Source organism: Sceloporus occidentalis, unplaced genomic scaffold (assembly GCF_023333645.1).
Source record: "Sceloporus occidentalis isolate IW3139 unplaced genomic scaffold, rSceOcc1.0.p SCAF_3, whole genome shotgun sequence".
Taxonomy (NCBI): domain Eukaryota; kingdom Metazoa; phylum Chordata; class Lepidosauria; order Squamata; family Phrynosomatidae; genus Sceloporus; species Sceloporus occidentalis.
In genome coordinates, this window is record NW_028316983.1 from 144,140,949 (window position 1) to 144,161,841 (window position 20,893).

Below are 20,893 nucleotides of genomic sequence, written 5' to 3' on the forward strand. Positions count from 1 at the left end.
GCCAAACTTTGGTCTCAGGGCTACATTACTATATAATTATTAGTAATATTAGTATTATTATTAATTTGTATCTCACCTGTCTCCTAAAATTGGGAGAATACAGTCCCTTACATTTTGCTCCTTGCAAGACTATTTTTTGGCCCTCAACTCCTCTACATGCTCTGAACTGTCCTTTTCTGGCAACAACAACAACAACAATAATTTGTATTCCACTTTTTCACAAAGGAATCTATGTGGATTCCAACAGTATAAATAAAACATCAAACAATTAAAAATTACAGTTAAAAAACCCAAAACCTGTTCCCTCCCCCCATCATAAAAACAGTGATCAACCCCTAAAAAAAAGATTAAACATCAAAAAATTTTGAATAAACTTCCTAAAAGCCTTCAGGAGCAGCAGTTCATCTTCTAATAGGCTGCTGGGAAGGGGAGCACAGTTTAACATTAAAAACTACCCAGTTTCCCAAAAAGGAAGTTCTTGTTTTTTCACCCATCCCAATGTTATGTTGGCTTTATATTTAGGATCCCTTACAGACTAAAACAGGATTTCCTCCAAAAATTTCCCTATCTTTTGCTCCATCCATTTTGCCCTCAGTCCTGACCAGTTTGTCAGTACCTGCTGAGAAATAGCATCCCACAACATAGTGCTGCCATGACAATGCTTCACTAGAGCGATGGTATTCTTAGGGCAGTGAGTGCTCTTTGCTTTGTGCCATGCATTGAATTCTGTGGCAAAGCCAAAAAGTTCCATCATGGTCCCTTTGGACCACAGAATATATTTCCTACATGTTTGCTAAGTCCCCTGCCTGTCTTTTTACATCTTGATGTAGGTTGGTTTCTGCAGTGGTTGTTTGCTCACTACTTTTCCCTAAAGCCAAGCATGGTGGAGCGTCTGGGTTTGAATCATCCCATGGATCTATGCAGCTCCTTCAGAGTTACCATTGGCCTCTTGGTTGCTTTTCTGATGTTTGCCCTCCAAAGATTCCCCTTGTCAGCCAAATCAATGAACAAGATCAAGTTCATAGCTTGGGATGCTGTTTTATAACTCAGCCCTGATTGGTGCTTCTTCACAGATTTGTCTCTGGCTTGTTTTGATAGCTGTTTGATCTTCATTATGCTGTTTATTCTTGATATACTCTCCTAACAAACTCTGTGGCCCTTGAGAAATAAACACATTTCTGTTCTGGACCCATATTGGTATAAAGATAGGATATAAATTTATTTAATTAATATATTTGATCTGAGATTATATGGCGCTGGAATTACATACAAGTGGACTCCCTTCATCAATCAGGTGATCAGTCATTGTTATGCACTATGACCAGCACTATTTAAAAAAGCATACAAGAACATTAACTAAAATAAAGAAGAAAAGTAATAAAATAGATTACATGTCAGGGTGGGGGGAATAGTGCATGCAGCTGTACAGAATTTAATGACATTAAAAGTAATTGAAGCATTTTTCATCAATTCATCATTTTCATCTACTTCTGTGACGTCTGGAGACAGTGGTATGCACTAAACATTATTCAGGCATGTCACAGCCAGGGGATGAATGTGTTTGCAAATCACAAGTATCCATTTCATTCAGTTTATTTACCTTTTATGCCATAATAAAAATATGTTGCGCCTTCACAGTGTTGAGTATCTGGTGTACATCTAGTGGTAATAATTCTAAGTAAATCCATTTTAATAAATAAATCTATTGGGTTGCAATAAAAAGTCAAAATAAGGTGAATACTTCTGCAAAACAGTGTAGGTCAAGGGATCTGTATTTTTGCAAAACTTTTTTAAAACAAGTATACCTTCTTGAAACGGAAGAAAACAAAATGCCCTGACATACCCAAAGCTGTATTCTGATGCATTTTAGAGGAGTGAAGTGATACCCCCTCCAAATGAAGTTATATGTTATGAAAGAAATGTATGCAAACCTTCATAATTTATCTCAGAACATTGTTCATTGCAATGTGACTTTTTTTTTTACCTCCTTTACTTAAAACTAGCAAGAATGAAATGGAGTCCACTAATGGTAAAAAACAAAACAACAACCCAGATCTCTTGTTCTTGTTTTGTCTTAGCTTCTCTTTTGCTTTCAGGGGAAAAATCTTATGTATAGAGTTAGATCTGGTATACTGCATAAAGCAGGGTTGGAGAAACTCTGACCTTTCAGAGGTAGTTGGACCCCCACCTCCCAGCCAACATGGTGTGAATGGTGGGAGTTACAGTCTAAGAACATCTGGCACACCATAGTTTCCCCACCCCTGGTATAATGAAATGGCCTAAAGCTGTGTTCTGTATTTTCAAAGGGTGGAGATTCTGATTGACATAGTAAAATTTGTACTGCATATTGATTTTTCTTCAGTGTCTTTATAGATGGAGACCAGCTTTGGGCAAATCATGGCCATTCTTCTTTTACTCTCAGCTTGTGCCCATCTGTTCATGTAAAGAGGCAACCAAGCGGAAAATAAGATTTTGTGTAACCACCTATTTTAAATGCAGTCACACAGGGCTTTCCACCCCCACAAACACGCCATAAATCAAATGCAGGAACATATTTTTGTATCTTTAAATATACATATAAAAGCAGAGCTAGAATTTTTTAGAACCTGTGTACAAAGCAAGCACAGCAAGATTGCAAAGGCAGTTCTATTTTCTATATATAACCTGCTTTTAAGTTTATCTCCGGATTTCAAAGTGAGCCTGACTTTATAATTAGGGAAACAGAACTTTCTCTTGCCTCCCCATCACCTTGGTCATTGAACTTGGATTCCAGTAATGAACAAAACCTTGATGTAGACCTTAGCTGCTCGCCTACCTAACTGCTTTCCTGTTTTCTCTTCCTTAGCTCAGTTGTCAGCATCTACAGAATGAAAGCTGTATAACAGCTATGGTGCAGGCACTGCATTTGATGCAGACACTTTTATTTTCAGTACTTACACAGTCTTCAAAATGAAGTTGTTGAATAAATTTCTTCATCCAACTTTCTCGTAACAGAGTGGTTTTCAATATCCCACTTGCCAGATATTTTGGACTTCATCTCCCAGGTTCCCTGATCATTAGACATGATGGCTTCTGGGAGTTGAAGTCTAAAACGTCTGGAGGACTCAACGTCTGAGAACAGCTGTTCTAAAAAAATGTTTTATTAATGGCAAAATAAACTTGTCTTTCAAATACCTTTGACTTATTTCCTGCAGCAGCCATTCAGTCTATGCAAACACTCCAAGAATTTTTCTGCATTCTTTGGTATTATTGTCCCCATCAACTGCATGTACAAGTAATTTACAATAACATTTTCCCTTACGTGATCACTAACTCACCTAACAATGCTGTACTCAAGTGCATCATCGTTCAACATGCTACCTTTTGGGTGTGTTTGTTTACCTTCCATCAGCCAGCATGGGATGCAAAACTGTTGGCAGAAAAACAAATCATATTTGGAGCAATAGGTTTTACATTACATTGTATTTCTTTCCTTTAGTGGATATGTTAAAATCTCATGTAAAATGTGTTTTTGCAACTATCAAGTTTTATGGCCTATAGGTTTGGGCAGATTTCCCTACATTTTTAAAAACTTGCATGATGCTTAGCAGTTTGCTTATCACATACTCCATAATCTTTTTATATATTCTTTTAAGTATTGACACATTAAGTCAGGTATACATCACCTTCTACTCTCCTGCAGTTTTGGGCTACAAACATTTACATTCTGTGACAATTGGCCATGTAGCTGGAGCTAGTGAGTATAGCCCAATACATCTGGACAACATCAGGTTGCCTACCACTGTATTGGATAATAGAAGAAAATACTCTTGTTAGTCTCTTCTGTTGCTAAGGTTTCACTGGCACTTGTGGTCAAATGCTCTTTTCTTGGCTAATGTCAATTTCTCAGTACTGTCATGTACTGGGCCTGATCTTGTAAGAATGCACCTTGGACATCCCATACCAGAGCCCAATGACCATGCCATTTGGGGAATTTGTGTAGAAGGGGGGACTTTGCCAAGCTCTGATAGGATACTAGGAACTGACTCTCTGTCTTGTCAGAAGACTTATATATGAGGTCGACTTATACTCGAGAATATACAGTAAGCAACTCTGTAAGTCAGGAGTAGGCATTATGGTGGAAAAATTAGAATTCGTGCTTATGGAAGCCACCTGGAGCACAAAGTCTCTTTAGAACTGTGCCTTGTTCTTCGTCCTTCGAGGGTCTTGGGGAAGTGGGCTTCTGGACACTTCTGAATCTATTTTGGAGGATTGGTGTAGCCTGCAGTAAGTCTTAGAGTCCAAATATTAACCCCTTGCTCTAAATATTGACAAGGTAGCCCTGCCGAGGACAACAAGATTTTAACTTGTACGATACCTGTTTACAATGGAAGTCTTCTATCAGTTTATTCCAAAACCCATTGTTAACTATAGTGGAGTCACTCATAAGTGGGAAGCCTAATCCCATCTTGGCATTTCCAGAAGGTACAATAATGGTGTTATGAATAATATACAGACGCAGTTAGGAATATTTTTACCTTTTATAATTGTGCTTTGTAAGGCAAATGCATTAAAAACCAAAAGTTGCCACTATAATAAAAATGATAGGATTCTGTTAGAACTAGTGTCTGAAAAGTCAAAGGATATTTCTCATAAGTCACGCAATACTTTACAGTTCCTTTGTTAGTTCTGAGCATCTGCCTGATGTGAAACAAAAAAAACATGTTTCATATTTTTAACCACCACCACCACCACCAAAAAAGAACCCCAAAACCAATTGGCAGTCTTTTGCAGCTACTTTGAAGATCAGGGAAGAGGCAATGGAACAGGATATTGTCTGTCATTAACTCATTTTTGTCCTATGCAATTTCCTTCATGTAATAGCAGGTTTGAGGGCTATTTTGCTGGGGAAAAGGTATGCTGAGAAAAGTTTAAACATTCCCAGCACTACTTCCTTGATCTTAAAAGCCAGCCCCTGGGGGAAGTCCTGGATATGGATCTGTGTTATTATTATTATTAATAATTATTATTAACCTTTATTTATAAAGCGCTGTAAATTTACGCAGTGTTCATCATTTGTTGTTTGGACTCCAAGATAATTTGGGTTAGGCTGCTCTGTCTCCCAACAGTAATCAACTGAAATTACCAAATCATAAGACTTAACAAATCAGTATGATGCTAAACATTTGTGCTGCCCTCTGGCTTTCCTTACTTATGGCAAATCTGTGTCTAGAGCTATACCCTATACCTGTATAAAGAAAATTTATCATTTTCGGGAATACTTCTGCTTCACTATAACTTGCTTTAAAAAATAAATAAATCCCAAACCACATTATGGAAGCATTCTTCAACCTGGGGCCCTCCAGATGTGGCAGATTACAAGGGGTATTACATGGTAAACTCATTATAAAGTGAAGCTAATTTACATGAGGACCACATTTACTGGTGACTACATTTGCATGCTGATGCCAAACTACTAAAAAGCAGGTCTGAGTCTGTGTGCAAAATATTTGATTTGTCACTAGCCCAATTTAAAATATTCCATTTGCTGCAAATTATAGGCTACTACACAAATAAAAATCAAAGGAGGCATTGTCGTCCCTCTCAGTACAAAGTTAGTCCTTGTCAAGTTTTGCAAGATGAGAAGTGAAAGCTACTCTTCTCAGCTGAATGTTCCCCTTCATTAAAATTATGGAGTCTAGAAAACTGCACTTCTCCATCGTGATAGTTGTAGTACAGTACTGTTCTTGTGTGTTATGATGTCTTTTAAACATTGTCTAGGTACTTTTCCTAGGAATTAGACTCTTTTTTTAAAAACAAAATTCAAGGTGTTTGTCTTTTTCACTTTGTAGAAAATGTACCCGAGGAGCTTCGAGAACCATTTTATACAGATCAGTATGACCAGGAACATATTAAACCTCCTGTTGTTAATTTGCTGCTATCTGCTGAACTCTACTGTCGTGCTGGGAGTCTTATTCTGAAGAGTGATGCTGCTAAACCACTTCTTGGCCACGATGCTGTTATCCAGGCCCTGGCACAAAAAGGCCTCTATGTCACTGACCAAGAGAAACTGGTAACGGAGAGAGACTTGCACAAGAAACCAATTCAGATGGTGAGTGTTGCCATTAGATCTTGTTTTCTGAAATGAGATACATTATTCTGAGCAATGTTAGCACCATTTCTAAGCTTGAGTTTAAAGTTTATGCTTATGTCCACCTTAAAAATTAGCCCTGTTGAGAAGCATCAAAGTCCCTTGACTTGTCTGTAGTTAAAACAAATTACACGATTCCTGTAACATTTGGTTTTTACTGAGGTAGGAAATTGCAGGAGTTGGAAACATTTTATTCCAGAGCTCCTACTCTCCAAAACAATTTGCCTGCTATTACCATTTTTCCCTGAGATGTGCAGCCACAGAAGAATCTAGGGAGCAGTTCTGTTTCTACAGTCATAACTATAACAGGCATGCCTGGTTTAAAACCCAGAATGAACTTGGTGTGCATTGCCAGGATTCTTTGCAGTGCACAGCAATTCTGTTGCTCATCATGGCAGATGCCCAATGTTGGCAGATGAATAACTGAGGAAAAGGTTCCCTGAGGGTGGGAAGTTCTGAAAAAACAACTGGCTTATGTTGTGTTTCTTCTTCTTCTTCTTCTTCTTCTTCTTCTTCTTATTATTATTATTATTATTATTATTACCCTGTAGCAATGACATGGATTTTGTACTTTTAAAGAGAAGGATAAAAAAATATGAATAATACAAATGTGTATTTCTTTTTATTTTTTTATTTCTTTGAGATTTTTTCTAATGATTGCAAAGAACTACCAAAAAAGAATAGGTGTGCATGTATGCAGTCAGAAGCCACTACAAAGAGTTGTTAATTATGCAGGAATATAAAATAAAGACAGCTTTGCAGACAGTAAAGTGACAGTTCATATATTTAACTTCTAAGAGTATTCTTCAGGAAGACTAGTTGGGACACAGGTGGTCTGGGAGAAGGAGGAATGGTACAAATATTAGAATAGAAAGAATGCATATTTTCTCTGCTTTTATTTCTCTACCATTCTCTTTATTTAAATACTTATATTTCTCTGTACTTCAATTTCTTTCTCTGCTTTTTCCATGTACTGTTTGTCTGGGGGCATTTGTTTTAAGTTTCCTGGCAGTATGAATGAAATACCTACCTGTTTCTATAACTCATGATCACCAACCACTGCTGCCACAATGATGTAGCTAATACAGATTGAGTCTCCCTTACCTGAAGTTTTTGGGACCAGAAGTGCTTTGGATTTCAGATTTTTTTCCTCCAGATTTTGGAATATTTCCATATACAGTGGGACCTTGGTATCCATGGGGGATCTATTCTGGACACTCTCCCCATGGATAACAAAACCTGTGGGGACTCAAGTCCCGTTGGCCACAGTGATGGTGCATGCATGTGGCCACACCGCTATTAGGGACAAACGGGACATCAAGTGAAGGAGGCGGAGGTGGAGGAGGTCCCTGCTGCCCACCAGCGGTGAGAGCAGTGAGATGGGCTTTGGGTGGCCAGGACGGCACTGACTCAGCCAGAGAGGCCAAAGGAAGGGAGGGAGAGAAGAAGAATGCAGAGGGCCATGGGATTCAGCCCCCCAGAGAAGCAGCTGGACCCACCCAAGAGGACCCCACACCTGGCCTCAGAGGAAGATTAGGAGGAGGTGGGCATCCAGGCTGAGCTCAGCCCCCAAGGGCTCTGTGGTGGCTTGGAGCCTGAGGCCAGCGCCAGGGTCCCTCTTCACTCCCTCTGAGCCTTCTGGTTCAACAGGTGAGTGCAGCTGGCTGATTCGGTGGTGGCCTTCTTCCCCCGCTGCCCTCAGCCTGCTATTCATGTGAAGTCTCATTTTCCCTAATGGTGACACAGCTGCATGTATGCACTGCCACTGGGGGCAATGGGGGCTGTCCCTAATGGTGGCTTGTCCACATGCACGCACCACTGTTGGGGACAACGAGCAGCTTTCCATGTGCGGATACCAAGGTCCCACTGTACATAATGAGATACCTTGAAGATGGGATCCAAGTCTAAACATAAAATTCTTTTATGTTTTGTATACACATTATACACATAGCCTTTAAGTAATTTTATACATAATATTTTTTGGATTTTGTGCTTGAAACAAAATAATTTATCACACAGGCCCATGGAATGGGCCTGGCGTGTTCAAAAGAGGGCAGGATGGGAACGGAAGGTGGCGTAGGACAAAATTTACCGTACAGGAGAATGCCACCGGCACCAGAAGTTCCCATTCCGTTCCGGATGCAATTTTCAGGAACTGTTTAGAAGTGTTCCTGAAAATCACCTCCTGGGGGACGCATCCAGAACGGAATGGGAACTTCCGGCGGTGACAGCGGCATTCTCCTGTGTGGTAAACTGCATCCTATACTTCCTTTTCCATCCCATCCCCTTTTATAACGCGCCAGGTCTGTTCCAGGGCCTATGCGATAAATCTAAAGATTTTTGTATATAGAATCATCAGAAAGCAAAGGTGTCGCTATATCAGCAGCCCATGTGGACAACTTTAGCTTTTGGAGTGTTCTGGATTTTGGAATTCCGGATAAAGGAAACTCAACGCGTATTCGCCCATTCCCTGCTGCCTTATATGGGCAGGCTATACTGAAAATAGCATTGGTCTTACTTGGTTAATGTGTGAAGTGATACAACTGGACATATTTATGAAATCTGAAAATATAAAACCCTTAATTTTATACAAGCAAAGTTGTGAATTAACCCTATACTAGACAGAGAGCTACAGACTGCTTCACTCTGTGGTAACCAAGCATGTATAGCTTAGTTTTTGCCATCTGAGAAGGAGCGGAAAAGGAAATAGAAACCACAAATTTTGTAATAAAACAATATGAAATTTATTATCTTGACATCATAGTTAAAAAGTTTGGCTAGCTGCATAATTGGATATAAAATGTAACAATGTTGAACTCCACAATAGTGTATCATCATGATCAAAAAAATATCCCCCTCTACATGCAAGCACCATATATGTTCAATGTATTTAAAGAAATAATCATTCTCTAATTGTGTAGAGCAAGGTGAAAATCGTGACACCCATAGGCTGCTTTGGGACCTCATCAATCACCTGCAAGGTGTCTGCTATAGAGCATCAAAAACTGAACTCAAAAAGTCATTTCTTGTCTGAAAAAAAATGTTAAAAAGCATTTGTGAGAGTGTAAAATGATGTTTTGGAGGCCTCCCTACCCTGAAGCAGGCTGCAGCCCCATCCCAGAATGGCCTGAAATATGACTGGAAGTGTCATGCTGTCACACTGTCACTTCTGGTTAGCCAGAATGCACTGCAGGCCTGAAAAGCTCCAGATAAGCCAAAAACGGGGTGGTGCAGCCCTCCAGGCTCTGAGGTTTGTCCACCCCTGATGCAGACTGTCTTATATATAGATTCCATACTTTGCCATTCTTGCCATTTGGAGTAATTAGAGCCTTCTCTCAAGAAGAATTTCACTTATTCCAAAAGAATATATATTTCACTGGAACCCCCCTCCCCCCCGGCAATCTTTCCTAACATATCCCAATTTCCCACTGGAAAAGCAATACAGCAGAGTCTCGATTATCCGGCATAAACGGGCGGGCTGATAGTCAGATAGCTGAAAATGTTGGATAATCTGGACGGTCCAAGAAAAACCTTGAAATCACTATGAATTGCAAACCTGGAGGTACTCGTCCTGCTCGCCACTAACGCACTTGGGGCTGTGTTTTGGGGCGAGGCTTCATTCGCCCTTCTCTCCTTGCCCGTCACGGCGCCATGTGTGGGGGCATGTCTGGGGGCACAGAAATGCCTACAGCCATGCCCCCAAGCAGCCACGACGTCGGATAATCCAGAATGTCGGATGACCAAAGGACGGATAATCAAGACTCTACTGCAAGGCTTTTTTTCTGATTTTTTTTCCCTGGGCCTTCTCATCTGTAGTCCTAAATTGTACTCTTATGGTTTCATCCAAGTAGCTGCTGATCGAGTTATCTTCTTAGTTGAAACATATGTTTACTAATCCTGTGACCTGGGTTTTTAGCTTTATGAACAACAGTGGCTCTCTTCAGTATGATAAACAGCACTGTACACAGATGTCTCGAACTAACATTATTTATGAAAACCTCCTGGAATACAGAGGGACATCTGACATTAAGAACTCACACAGAATAACTTAACCTAATAGGTCCCAGATTGTCCTGGTCTCTGAGGGAGATGATGCAGACTCCAACTAGCTTCTGCAGCCAAACATAAAACATTCCCTTCTGTTTCTCCTACAAGGACCTGTAGCTTTGAGGCTTTCTGGGATTGTATCTTGAAAGAGGCAGCAAATAACAAATTCAGTATGGGACATACAAGGAACATATAACCTGTAATGTCTACCCGTTTGTTGTACACATTTCAGATTCCATGGTGAGCATGCTTTGTTTACTATGTACAGTACTTTACTGACATGCTGCTCGGTCGCATGGGATTTCCTAACAGATTGGAGGAAAATCAACATGGGTTGCAAGTTTCATCCTTTGGTGTGTTTGAGGCAAAACAGGGAGTGCTGAATACCTGTATTGTGGGAATTGCCTGAGGCCTGTCTCATAACTAATTTCCCACAAGTGAGAGCAGACTTTTTAAATAACAAGCCAAAGAGATCCTTGCAGACCAAAAAAAAAAGACGTTCTGGGGTGGAGAAAAGAATGCATAAATAAGGTGTGCATCGTGTTTTGATAGTGCAATGTGGATTGCTGACCTTTTACTTTTACAGTACTGTCATATTACCAATGTTTGCAGAATTGTTTCAAAAACTTTGCATTTGGGAATTATAGCCTGTGAGTTTCACTTAAGAACCTTGTTGAGATAGCAGGATACAAGTTGCTGTCAGGCTTATGTGTATGTATGTTCTCTCTTTCACAAAATTGACATTTCAGGTTCTGTTCCCAGTATAAATTATGCACATTAATGCTGTTCAAATGAAACTTGTCAGTACCTTTTTTTTAAAAGTAAGAATTGGCAGAAGTCTAGCAAAAGGGTTAAGGAACAGACGCCTTTCCAGCGGGGTTTAGGTAGGAGTGGGAATACTTAATACACTTTGGAATAGCAACAGAGAAGCACTTCCTCCTAATATGGGAACTGTTGCTGAAGTTAATTTAAGAGGTATGACACTATAGTGTAAATATTTTGACTGTTGGCACACGCACCTGTAAAGCAGTGTGTATGGGAACTATATTAAATGCTCCAGGGCTACTATCTTTCCCAGCCATGGCTTATTTTTTAATTGCTACTCTTTAAAAAATAGTGCTAATCTGGATCTGGATTACTGGTGCACACAAATTTGACTGGTGCTCTCTCATTCTCTTTGGGTTGTGTGGGGAATGTGTGGTCTGCCCCAGATGTTGTTCTGCTGCAACTCCCTCAACCCTAGCTAGCATAGATGGGGAAGGGAGAAATTGCATTCTACTAACATTGAGAGAGTTAGTGGCACTGGTGTATGTGTCATACACCACACTCGTGTATGTGGCTTGGATTATGCGGTCACCTTTCCTAGTCTGTTGCTCTCTACAAGTATTGGACTATATCTCTCATAATCACCATGCCAGCTATGCTGTTTGGGAGGCTAGAAGGATGTGTGGTACAACACAACTGGAGGGCTCCAGAGTGAGGAAGACTGGGTTAAGTGTCCTCTTTGAATCTTAAAATGCTTTACCTTTGAAAGAGAACCAACAGTGTAGGTTTCCTCACTTCCTCTGAGTGGACCATAGAAATTATAAGGGTACTTTGGATACTGCTGTCTATGTCTCTTTGAAATGTCTGCACAAACTTCATATGCCACTTCAGATTCTATCATTCAATCATATGACTGGCTCAGGTGATCTGCTCGATATGGCATCCATACAAGCAGTTCCTACTTAGCAAGTCATCTGTTTCAGCTGCTAGTGAACCATTGTATCCATACCACTTGTATCCTCTCATCCATTTGCAGAATCTTAAAGGAAGACTGCATGACTGCTGTTGTTCAGTTAGTTGTCCTTTTACTGGATGTTTTTGTGTTATAGGCTAGGTGAACATATTGATTTGCCCAGTCCAGTGAGTTTTGTGAGGGAGCAGATGGGTAATCCATCTGACCATTAATAAACAACCCATATCCATAATCTGATACCCATTATAGTATTCAGACTTCTTTCCCTCCTCTTCTTATTTTCCTGTAGTAGGAATGTGTTGAAATTAGGTTGTGGACTGTTAGCCATTTTTCACATTCACCGAATGCACACTGTTTCCTGGAGTCGCTGCTGGACTAAGCAGCTCTGATCCATCAAAGCAAATACATTCTTTAGTGCAAGTACGTTTACTTGTTTTACATAGATGAATTGTGGCTCAACTATTAAGAGATCCTGGACATAAACCTGTTGAGGCACTGTGCTAGCAACACTGTCTGTCACACAGTTGGCTGGGCATGTGTAACAAGGTCTCTGCTATGTCCTTGTGTAAGTAGTTCCACACCAGTACAGCAGTCCTCAGGACTCCCTGAGTGGGACCACTGTCCCAGTGCTATGGCAGCCCTTAGCCTCCATGCTGCTCCAACTTTGACCAAGCCAGTCAACTCTGTTCTCTGCACAGGCCTGTGAAGTTTTGCTGTACCCTGTGTGTGTACCTTGCTTTGCAAAGGGAGGAACTATTTTAAAAACACATACACATATACAAGATTTATAAGCTTTCCACATAGTCAGTCTGTGTGTATAACATCACCAGACCTGATTATTGATTCTCTGGGAATGCCTCTGGAGTCTGGACTTGGCTCCTAAATAACTAGCTTAGCCATTTTCTGTTAATGTGCTCCTCTCTTGTACTGTCAGAAGAAATATCTTTTTCTTACCAGGTATATAGTTAAAGTGGTGCTTATGATTCACCAATATTCCAATTCCATATTCTTTTATCAAAAAAGGGTATCCTCTTAAACCAAAAGGTAGCACAGATCCTTTCCCCAGGCTCTCTTTCAGTGTATACGCGGCCCTTTGTATCTACTGATTCAAGTATTCATGGCTTGAAAATATTTTTAAAATATATACATTCCAAAAAACAAACCATAGGATGCCATTTTACTGTGTCGTTGTATTTCATGAAACTTGAACATCCACAAATTTTGGTATCCATGAGGGTCCTGGAACCAAAACCCAGTGGATACCAAGGGATGACTATATTTTAACTGGCTCTGTTTCTAGATCACTTCAAGTCCCATCCGTTATACAAAAGTTTAAATTTGCGGAGCATTCTTTGGGAAGAAAAACAGTGATTAATTTCTTTAATGGATTAAGAAGTGGCCATTCTTTTTTAAAAAAATGAATTGTCCACAATTGAGTTCATTATTAGGTTTATGTGATCTTGTATTTGTATTGTATACATGGATTTCATCTATTGAGAAATGTGCAACAAAGGTGGTAAAATGCCATGCCAAAATGTGCCTTGTAACATTCAGGTGTTAATTTGCTTTTAAATAAGCTTTCTTATTTTCAGTAAAAATGAAGGCAGAGTTCTATCTGTAATGTTCCTTGAAATACAAGATTTTGTAAAAGGTGGAAGCAGGGCTTGCTGAGGACTATAACTTAGACCAGGACTATAACTTAGTAAATAAATGTGATCTATAAAATCAGAAAGCAATGGATAAAACGGGTAATTGTCTATCTCTCTTCTGTGCATTCTGTTTGGATATTGAGAGACAGTGTTAACCATGTTGTCTGTTCACAGGCAATACTCATTCAGTTCAGTGGGCTCAGTTTCTTGTAAGAATGCAATCTTAAATGGTCAGGGTTGCAAAGAGCTGGCTGAGCTGACAAATGTCCAGCTAAAACTTACCTAAATCCAAATACCTCTTCTTCTAAATGTATTGATACTACCCTTGCTTTGGCCTAACCTTGTGACAGCATTGTGGCTGTCTCCCTAATCTGGGAAGGTTTGGTGGAAGATATGTGGAATAACGTTGAATATTCCCTCGCTCTACCCCTTCACCCCAGTTTAGACTCTTCTGCTGGTTGAGATTGGCTGGCAGAGTAGATGTTATGCTGGCCTGTGAGTACTTCAAATGGCAGAAAGCCAGTTCAGCTGACACAAGAGGCTTCTTCCTTTTCCTAACTTCATACAGCTGGCACATCCTTAAGTTAGGATGGCACTGTAAATTAGTATAGCATTTCAGCTTAAGGTTCAGAACCTAACACTGCTTTGAAATTTATGCAGTGATCCTGATCCATTTGTATCACCTACTAACCTACTTAATAAGGCTTTTGCAAGAAAAAATAAGGATATTATAAACTGACATGGACCCCTTGGGAAGAGCTAATTCGGAAGGGTTTTTTCCCTAAAAGAAAGCAGTTACACCTCTTGCTATATAGTTCGCAAATCCTGAGAGAATTACATACTTGGCTCTTTAAATGTGTACTGCTCCGCATGCTAGTTCTTAAGCATGAGAGGAGGTCATTTTAAAATGTTGAAATATAGGAAATAGCATTATTAATATGGTGCTGCTTTGAACTGAGTCACACCCAATCCCAATGTCACCATTCAGTATCCTCAGACTGGTGTTAGGCTCATTGCCAGTGCTCATTCAGGGTGCTGCTTCATTTCTTCCTCTGCCACTAAGCCACTGATCTAGTTTTGCTGTAAGGTATTTATTTTCCAGTGTCCCAGAACATTTCATGGGAAGCATAATACGGAAGTTAAAATGGCAGACACAGAGAAATTAAAATGGCATCTGATCAAGAAAATAGCTGTGGGGATTCACTGGCATAGGCAGGAGCCTAGTCCCAAATGCCAAAGGCTGGGACTGGTTAGCGGCCTAAACAGCAGCAGCAGCTCCAGCACCCCCAAATACTTATACACAGAGAGGTCTTTCCCAGTCTTGCTGATCCAGAGGGGTGGCATGAATCTGAATATTCACATAAATGAAACCCACCTTCTATTTACAGTGTTGTGGGGTGTTGACACTTTTTAGACTTTCTGCCTGTCATGGATAAAAGGCCTAAATAAGTTATATGCTTTTTCACTTATCCTGTTAGAGAAGCCTTAAGGCAAGGCATAAAATCTGCTAAAGCTCTTGGGTAATCCAGGTTTGAGTCTGCATTAGGAAGAATTATTATGCCATAGTGGGTGTTTCCTGCAGGTTGCACCTCTTTTCTCAGATGAACAATTAGCTTTGTTGTTACAGTGAGAAGGAAAGAAGGGGGAGCTCTGTCATAATGCAATTATCTCTTAGGACTGTCATTTTGTCTGGCATTTACAAAGTTGATGTGGCATTTTTAACAGAATGTACACGTTAGATGGAAGACTTCTGTGAGAACATTATTATTCTGTCTTCTGATATTCCTTCCCCCCCCCCCCCAGGCCAGAGTTTATTACATTGCTGGGTTCTTTTATTTGCTTTTTATGTTTAATATTATTCTGCTTAGGACCATGTTACAGACTTGGAATTTTGGATAGATGGTGGAGAGAATAACACATGTGCTCATCTGTTTGGTGTACAGAGTAATAGAAAAAGTGGGTAATACATGGGTAGATGTATATATGTCCTCATGTGCCTAGCTTTCTTGTAAAGGAAAGGCCATATATCAGATGTGTGTGGATATAAGTATATACAAATACTCTTTGTGTTGTAACATTTGCATTAGAAACTGCTTTTAGAGGGGTACATGAAAGCAGAAGTGCAAGAAAGGAAGATTAGTTAGTGTTTAATTGCTTTTCATTAAGAAGGGTGTCACCAGACTTTTGTTGAAATGTATATTGGCCTTCATATTGGATTGATGGAATCCACCACTGCCAGATGAGAAATTCTCCTGCTCAAACATCAAACAATTTGGATTGTAGTGAATGGCTATATATTTTTGTTTTTGTTGTGATTTTGTTTTTATATTCAGTCTCTGTGGTGATTTTGTTCTTTTATCCTTTTTCATTGTTTTGTTATTATATATATTGGTTTATTAATAACATTTAAATTTTAAAAAAAAAATCAAACAATGGGCCGTGACTAATGATGTATGTGGTGTGTGTGTGAGAAGTTTTTGCTGTTTTCACTGTACAGACAATTCTTGGTTGGGAGTAGTCATATTGCTAACTGGCTTTCAGCTTGAAGCAGCCTAGTGGAAACTCCCCAAATTCCTGTTTTAATAATGTGTAAATTAAAATGATTGTAGCTACAGCTCTTCATGGTGACACTACAACACTTTCAATGGTTGATTAGACAATCAGAGCCCTTCTTATTTGTTAAAAAAAGTACATTATGTGCTGATCTTGTTGCTCCATAGTTTAAATTTGCCTCTATCACCTTCAATATGACCTTCTGCCACTACTCAGGTTGATAGGTAGAGATTCATAGATTATGTTCAGTACAGGTGCAGTCAACAGATTGCTGAACTCTGCATGGGTATTTTCATAATGTAACATGCAACACATGTACACAGTACCTAGATTGCTCATCTGAACCCAGGTACAATTATTCACATGTACTTGGGTTCATACAGGATTTTCTGTATTTACATTGCTGTTTCAGCCTTCAATATTTTTTAATTAACCAACAGTAGAATGAAATAATTTGAGGGTCTTCTGTAAATTTAAATGTAGGGATTCAGGGCTGTCTCCTGTTACAAATCCGTGGGCTGGAAAGCAGCACAAAGCATTATCCTACCACTCTCTGGTCTCAGACTTGCTGCTGGATGAAGGCTGTGTTGAGGTTATTAAGTAGGGGTGCCAAACTGAAAACTTCAGATATCTTCATACCTTTAATGGTCATGCAGAAGAGGGAATTTCAGCAGGTGTTGCTTGTTACCTGGTTGCATGACAAGCCATATCTGTTGAAATCCTCACTTCTACATAACCATTAAAGGTATAGGAGTCATGAACATGTGTTTTTCACACAAATGTACATCTCTTCTTTCTGCTTATGTACAGATGCGCCCTGAATCGGTACTCTGGATTTAAGAGGATTCCTAAACCAGGGTACAAATCAGCAATGAACAGAGGTACAGAGATTCTCACAAACATGTATGGATGTGTACGTACAATCTAAACACACGTGCAGCATAATTACAAGGTCCTTTACAGGACTTTTGCCCCTTTTGTCATGTCAGGGTTTCAGGATAGGTAATTACCTGCAGTGTCAGTCAAACAGTAAATCTACTCTGGAATTTATATAGAGGATGATCTGGAGATGATAGAGGAATTTCTCAATGAATCACGTTCTGTCTTCCCCTTACAGCATATTAGCTTTGCACCATCTCAGTTTATTTTACTGTTCTGATTGTGCTCTATGTTTGAAATCCTTTCACCTGCAGGATACTTATAGCTTGCAACCTTTTATGTTGTAGGGCCTGCTTTCTGAGGAATACTTGGGTATGAAGTGTCTTGCAACAGTGTAGTCATTTGACTGGTTTTCCATTTGATCAGAGCTTGGCCAAGTTTGTTGATGAATTCTGGGAGTTGTCCAAAAAATATTTTCCCATGCTCTGCATTTGACCCTTCCAGTCCTCTAACAGTCTCTTATCCTTTCTTTGGCTTTCTTTGTCACGTCATTTTACCTAACACCTCCCCCCCCCCCCCCCCCAGCACAGACCTTTATTTTGTCATTTTCAGCTTGCCTTGGAAGAGGAAAATGCTGACAGTGGTTACCTTTCTAAAAGTCCATTTTGAGATATGCATGCAGAACTCTGGAAGGCATTGCTGGGGAAAGACAAGTGTCAAGATAGCTCTGACTCATCTTAAGCAAGGAAAAAGTAGATTGTCAATTAGGCTGCGGTTCAAAATTCAGTGAAGTGGTGTCTCCATTTTGTTTTTTAGTTTAAACATTAAACAAACCATCCAAGGTGCTGAACATATTTTGAGAATATGGTTCAGCACCTTGGATAGCTAATTTCAAATTCTGACACTGTCATTAGGACATTGGTAGCTTTAGGAAGGCTGATGAGCATCACAGACCTGCAAAAGGTACACATTATGTGATAAATGCAATTTTTCCCCTTCCCAAAAAGTACAACTAGCTTTTACAGCTATGAAAATCTGCCATAAAATAAGTGATTTTTTTCTGCTGAAACATCAGAAGCCAGAGAGGAGGTTGAATAATTTTTCCAGTATTTGAGACTGAGCTTTAGCAATGACCACTTGGACATCTTTATGACTCGTAAAACAAGAGGGAATATATGCGTGATTTAAATATGCACAATTTTAACAGGCTGCAGATCTCATTTTTCTTTGAATTGTGTAAATCTGCAGAAACATTTATTGGGAGTTTTATTTATAATTCTCTCTACTTTGCAAGCCATTTTGAGTTTCCAGTTTGGGAAAAGGGGTATGTGCGTGTGTGCACCATCAAGTCATTTCCAAATTATGGCATCTCTAAGGTGAACCTATCATAAAGTTTTCTTAGCAAGATTTGTTCAGAAGTGGTTTGCCAGTATCTTGTGAAGCTGAGACTTGCTCAAGGTCACTTAGTGGGTTTTCAAGGGTGATAGGGGATTCAAACCCTGTTCTCCAGAGTCATCGTCTAACACCAAAAACACTGTAGTGTATAAATAACTTTCATTACATTGTTGTGGTCAGGTTGGGATTAGAATCAGGAAAATCCAGGTTCAAGTCCTGTTTCAGCCAATTGTTAGCTTTTGGCCTCAACTACCTCACAGTCTTGTGACTATATAAAAGGTGGAGGAGAACAGTGTATACACACCACTTAGAGCTAACTGAAGGAAAAAAGGGATGTAAATGCCATAAATGAAGTATAAAATTGCTTTCATTGTGTCTGCCTTCTGAGAATATCTCTGAAGTGGAATCCCTGGGTTCCAAGGCAGACTGGTATGAAAACTGGTTGAGGTGTTATTCTTGAGGATATCATCGTTTTAACATATGCAGACTAAACCAATATTTCTTAAGTTATCTAATGTCCAGAACTGGTAGGAGTCCTTTCTGCCATGTGCCAAGAACTAGCACCAAATTTGTGTCCATTGTCTACAACTTCTTTCTCTCTTGGAAATTGATTATAGACTGGCAGCCAGTAGTTTGTGGAGTAGTACTGGGCTAAATTGCATTTGATATAGATACAGATATAGATGTATCTACATTCCCTGAATTGCTAATAAATGTAGTTTAGCCCAGTACTACTCCATAAGCTATATTGGCTGCCAGTCCACAATCAGTTTCCAAGAAAGAGGAAGTTGTAGGCAATGGGCACAAATATGGTGCTAACTCTTGGGACTTTTTTTTTTTTAAAAAAGAAATGTTTTTAAAAATAGGTCCTATTTTAAACCTTTATAGAACTGGATGTTCCCTTCTGCTTTTGCTTCTTCCTTGGAAGAAGGTGATGTAAGTGTGGAATACAAACTAAAATTCCTCCTAGGCTTCTCTCATAGTTATTTGTAATGTTTCTTTGGCTGCAACTGATAAAGGAGAACTGCACACTTACCCATCAATTACATTAGAATGAGCAATGCTATCTTTTTATTAATGTTATCTTATTTAACAATATTACAGTGGGTTTTTCCTGTTTGTATGCCTGATGTTTAGCTTCCCAACTGAACTGCATTTTTTAAGCATCATTCTGTATTAGAATTGAGAATAGAGGAATAATATAGGAGAATAGAGTGAATAAATAACTACAAGGACACATGTCTTTATGAATTTTGATATCCTACAACAACACTTCCACATCACAAGCTGAAATAAATACCTAGACCTGTGGATTTTAAAAATATCCTTGCAAATGTTCATATGAATTGTTTGATTATATAGCAAGCCATTTCAAAAGGCCTATTTTAGCTCCTGGCAAAAACTTTCAGTCTTAATTCTCCATTCCACAGTTTTTATTGAAAGAAAATGATTTATTGATTTAAAAAAAACAAACCCTGTTATTTGGGTAGGTACTGCAGAACTGAGCCACTAAGGTCAATTCAAAACCTAGAATAGGTGGTCCAGCAGTGAAGCCTGGTGGCTGTGGGCAGGATTTGCTGTGAGCTCAGTAGAAGAATTTATCACTTTACCTATGGTCATTTTTAAGGTGCATACAACACCAAAAAAGACACTTCCATTGATCATTGACCTGTCAGCTATCTCAACTCAGCCAGACTGGTTTGTCTCTTGTTGTCTTCCAAGAAACTCAAGGTGGAATATTTCTTGGCCTTTCCCTGTTGTTTTGTGTGCAAAAACCCTGCAGAAATAAAAGAGAGAATATATGGCCCAAATTCAGCAACTGAATTTTATACTTGAGTAAAGATTTGAAATGTGCTCTCCTCAATCCCAATCACACACTCTTGTTTTAGGGGGACAACGGTGAACCACTAGATGTTTTTGGACTTTATTACACCCATAACTTCTCATCAGAGGCTATGCTGTCTAGGTCTGATGGGAATTATAAACCACCAGAACAGACAGCTTTGCCTGCCCCTGTCGACTTATGGTGACCCCATGGATTTCATCAGGTTTTCTTAGGCAAGAAATACTCAGATATGATTTTGCTAGTTCCTTCCTCTGAAGTATATAGTCCATAGCACCTGGTATTCATTGGTGGTCTCCAGTCCAAGTACAAACCAGGGCTGACCCTGCTTAGCTTCCACAATCAGGTGGGATCTGATATACCTTTAAGGTATTTAGGCCTAAGGCCAAGGTTTAAGTAGTCTTATTGACATAATACTAAATAGTGGTGTTATCTTCTCACATCCAGTGTGTACTAGTGGAAGAGATTGAAAGCACCCACTTACATGTTTAAATTAATCCCAGTTTATCCTTACATCTAGTAAAGAAGAGACTTGTTTGTAGCACAGTTTAAAGTGAACTTCATTTTTAATTGTACTTACTCCCAAGTAAATATGAATAGGACAGCAGTGTTTATTGATACAATTCAATCAGAACTATGGGTTCTAACTCTTAACATGT

At 39.4% G+C, this 20,893-nt stretch overlaps 1 protein-coding gene across 6 annotated transcripts in view; it reads left to right on the forward strand.

The window, feature by feature from the left end:
* LOC149316917 (calmodulin-regulated spectrin-associated protein 2-like) overlaps positions 1-20,893 on the forward strand; it is a 107,997-nt gene that overhangs the window by 18,878 nt on the left and 68,226 nt on the right. For all 6 annotated transcript variants that reach the window (XM_089516511.1, XM_089516513.1, XM_089516512.1 and 3 more), the window contains exon 2: positions 5,832-6,091. In XM_089516511.1, coding sequence (XP_089372637.1) covers positions 5,832-6,091 — 260 coding nt within the window. The remainder of the gene's footprint in view (positions 1-5,831; positions 6,092-20,893) is intronic.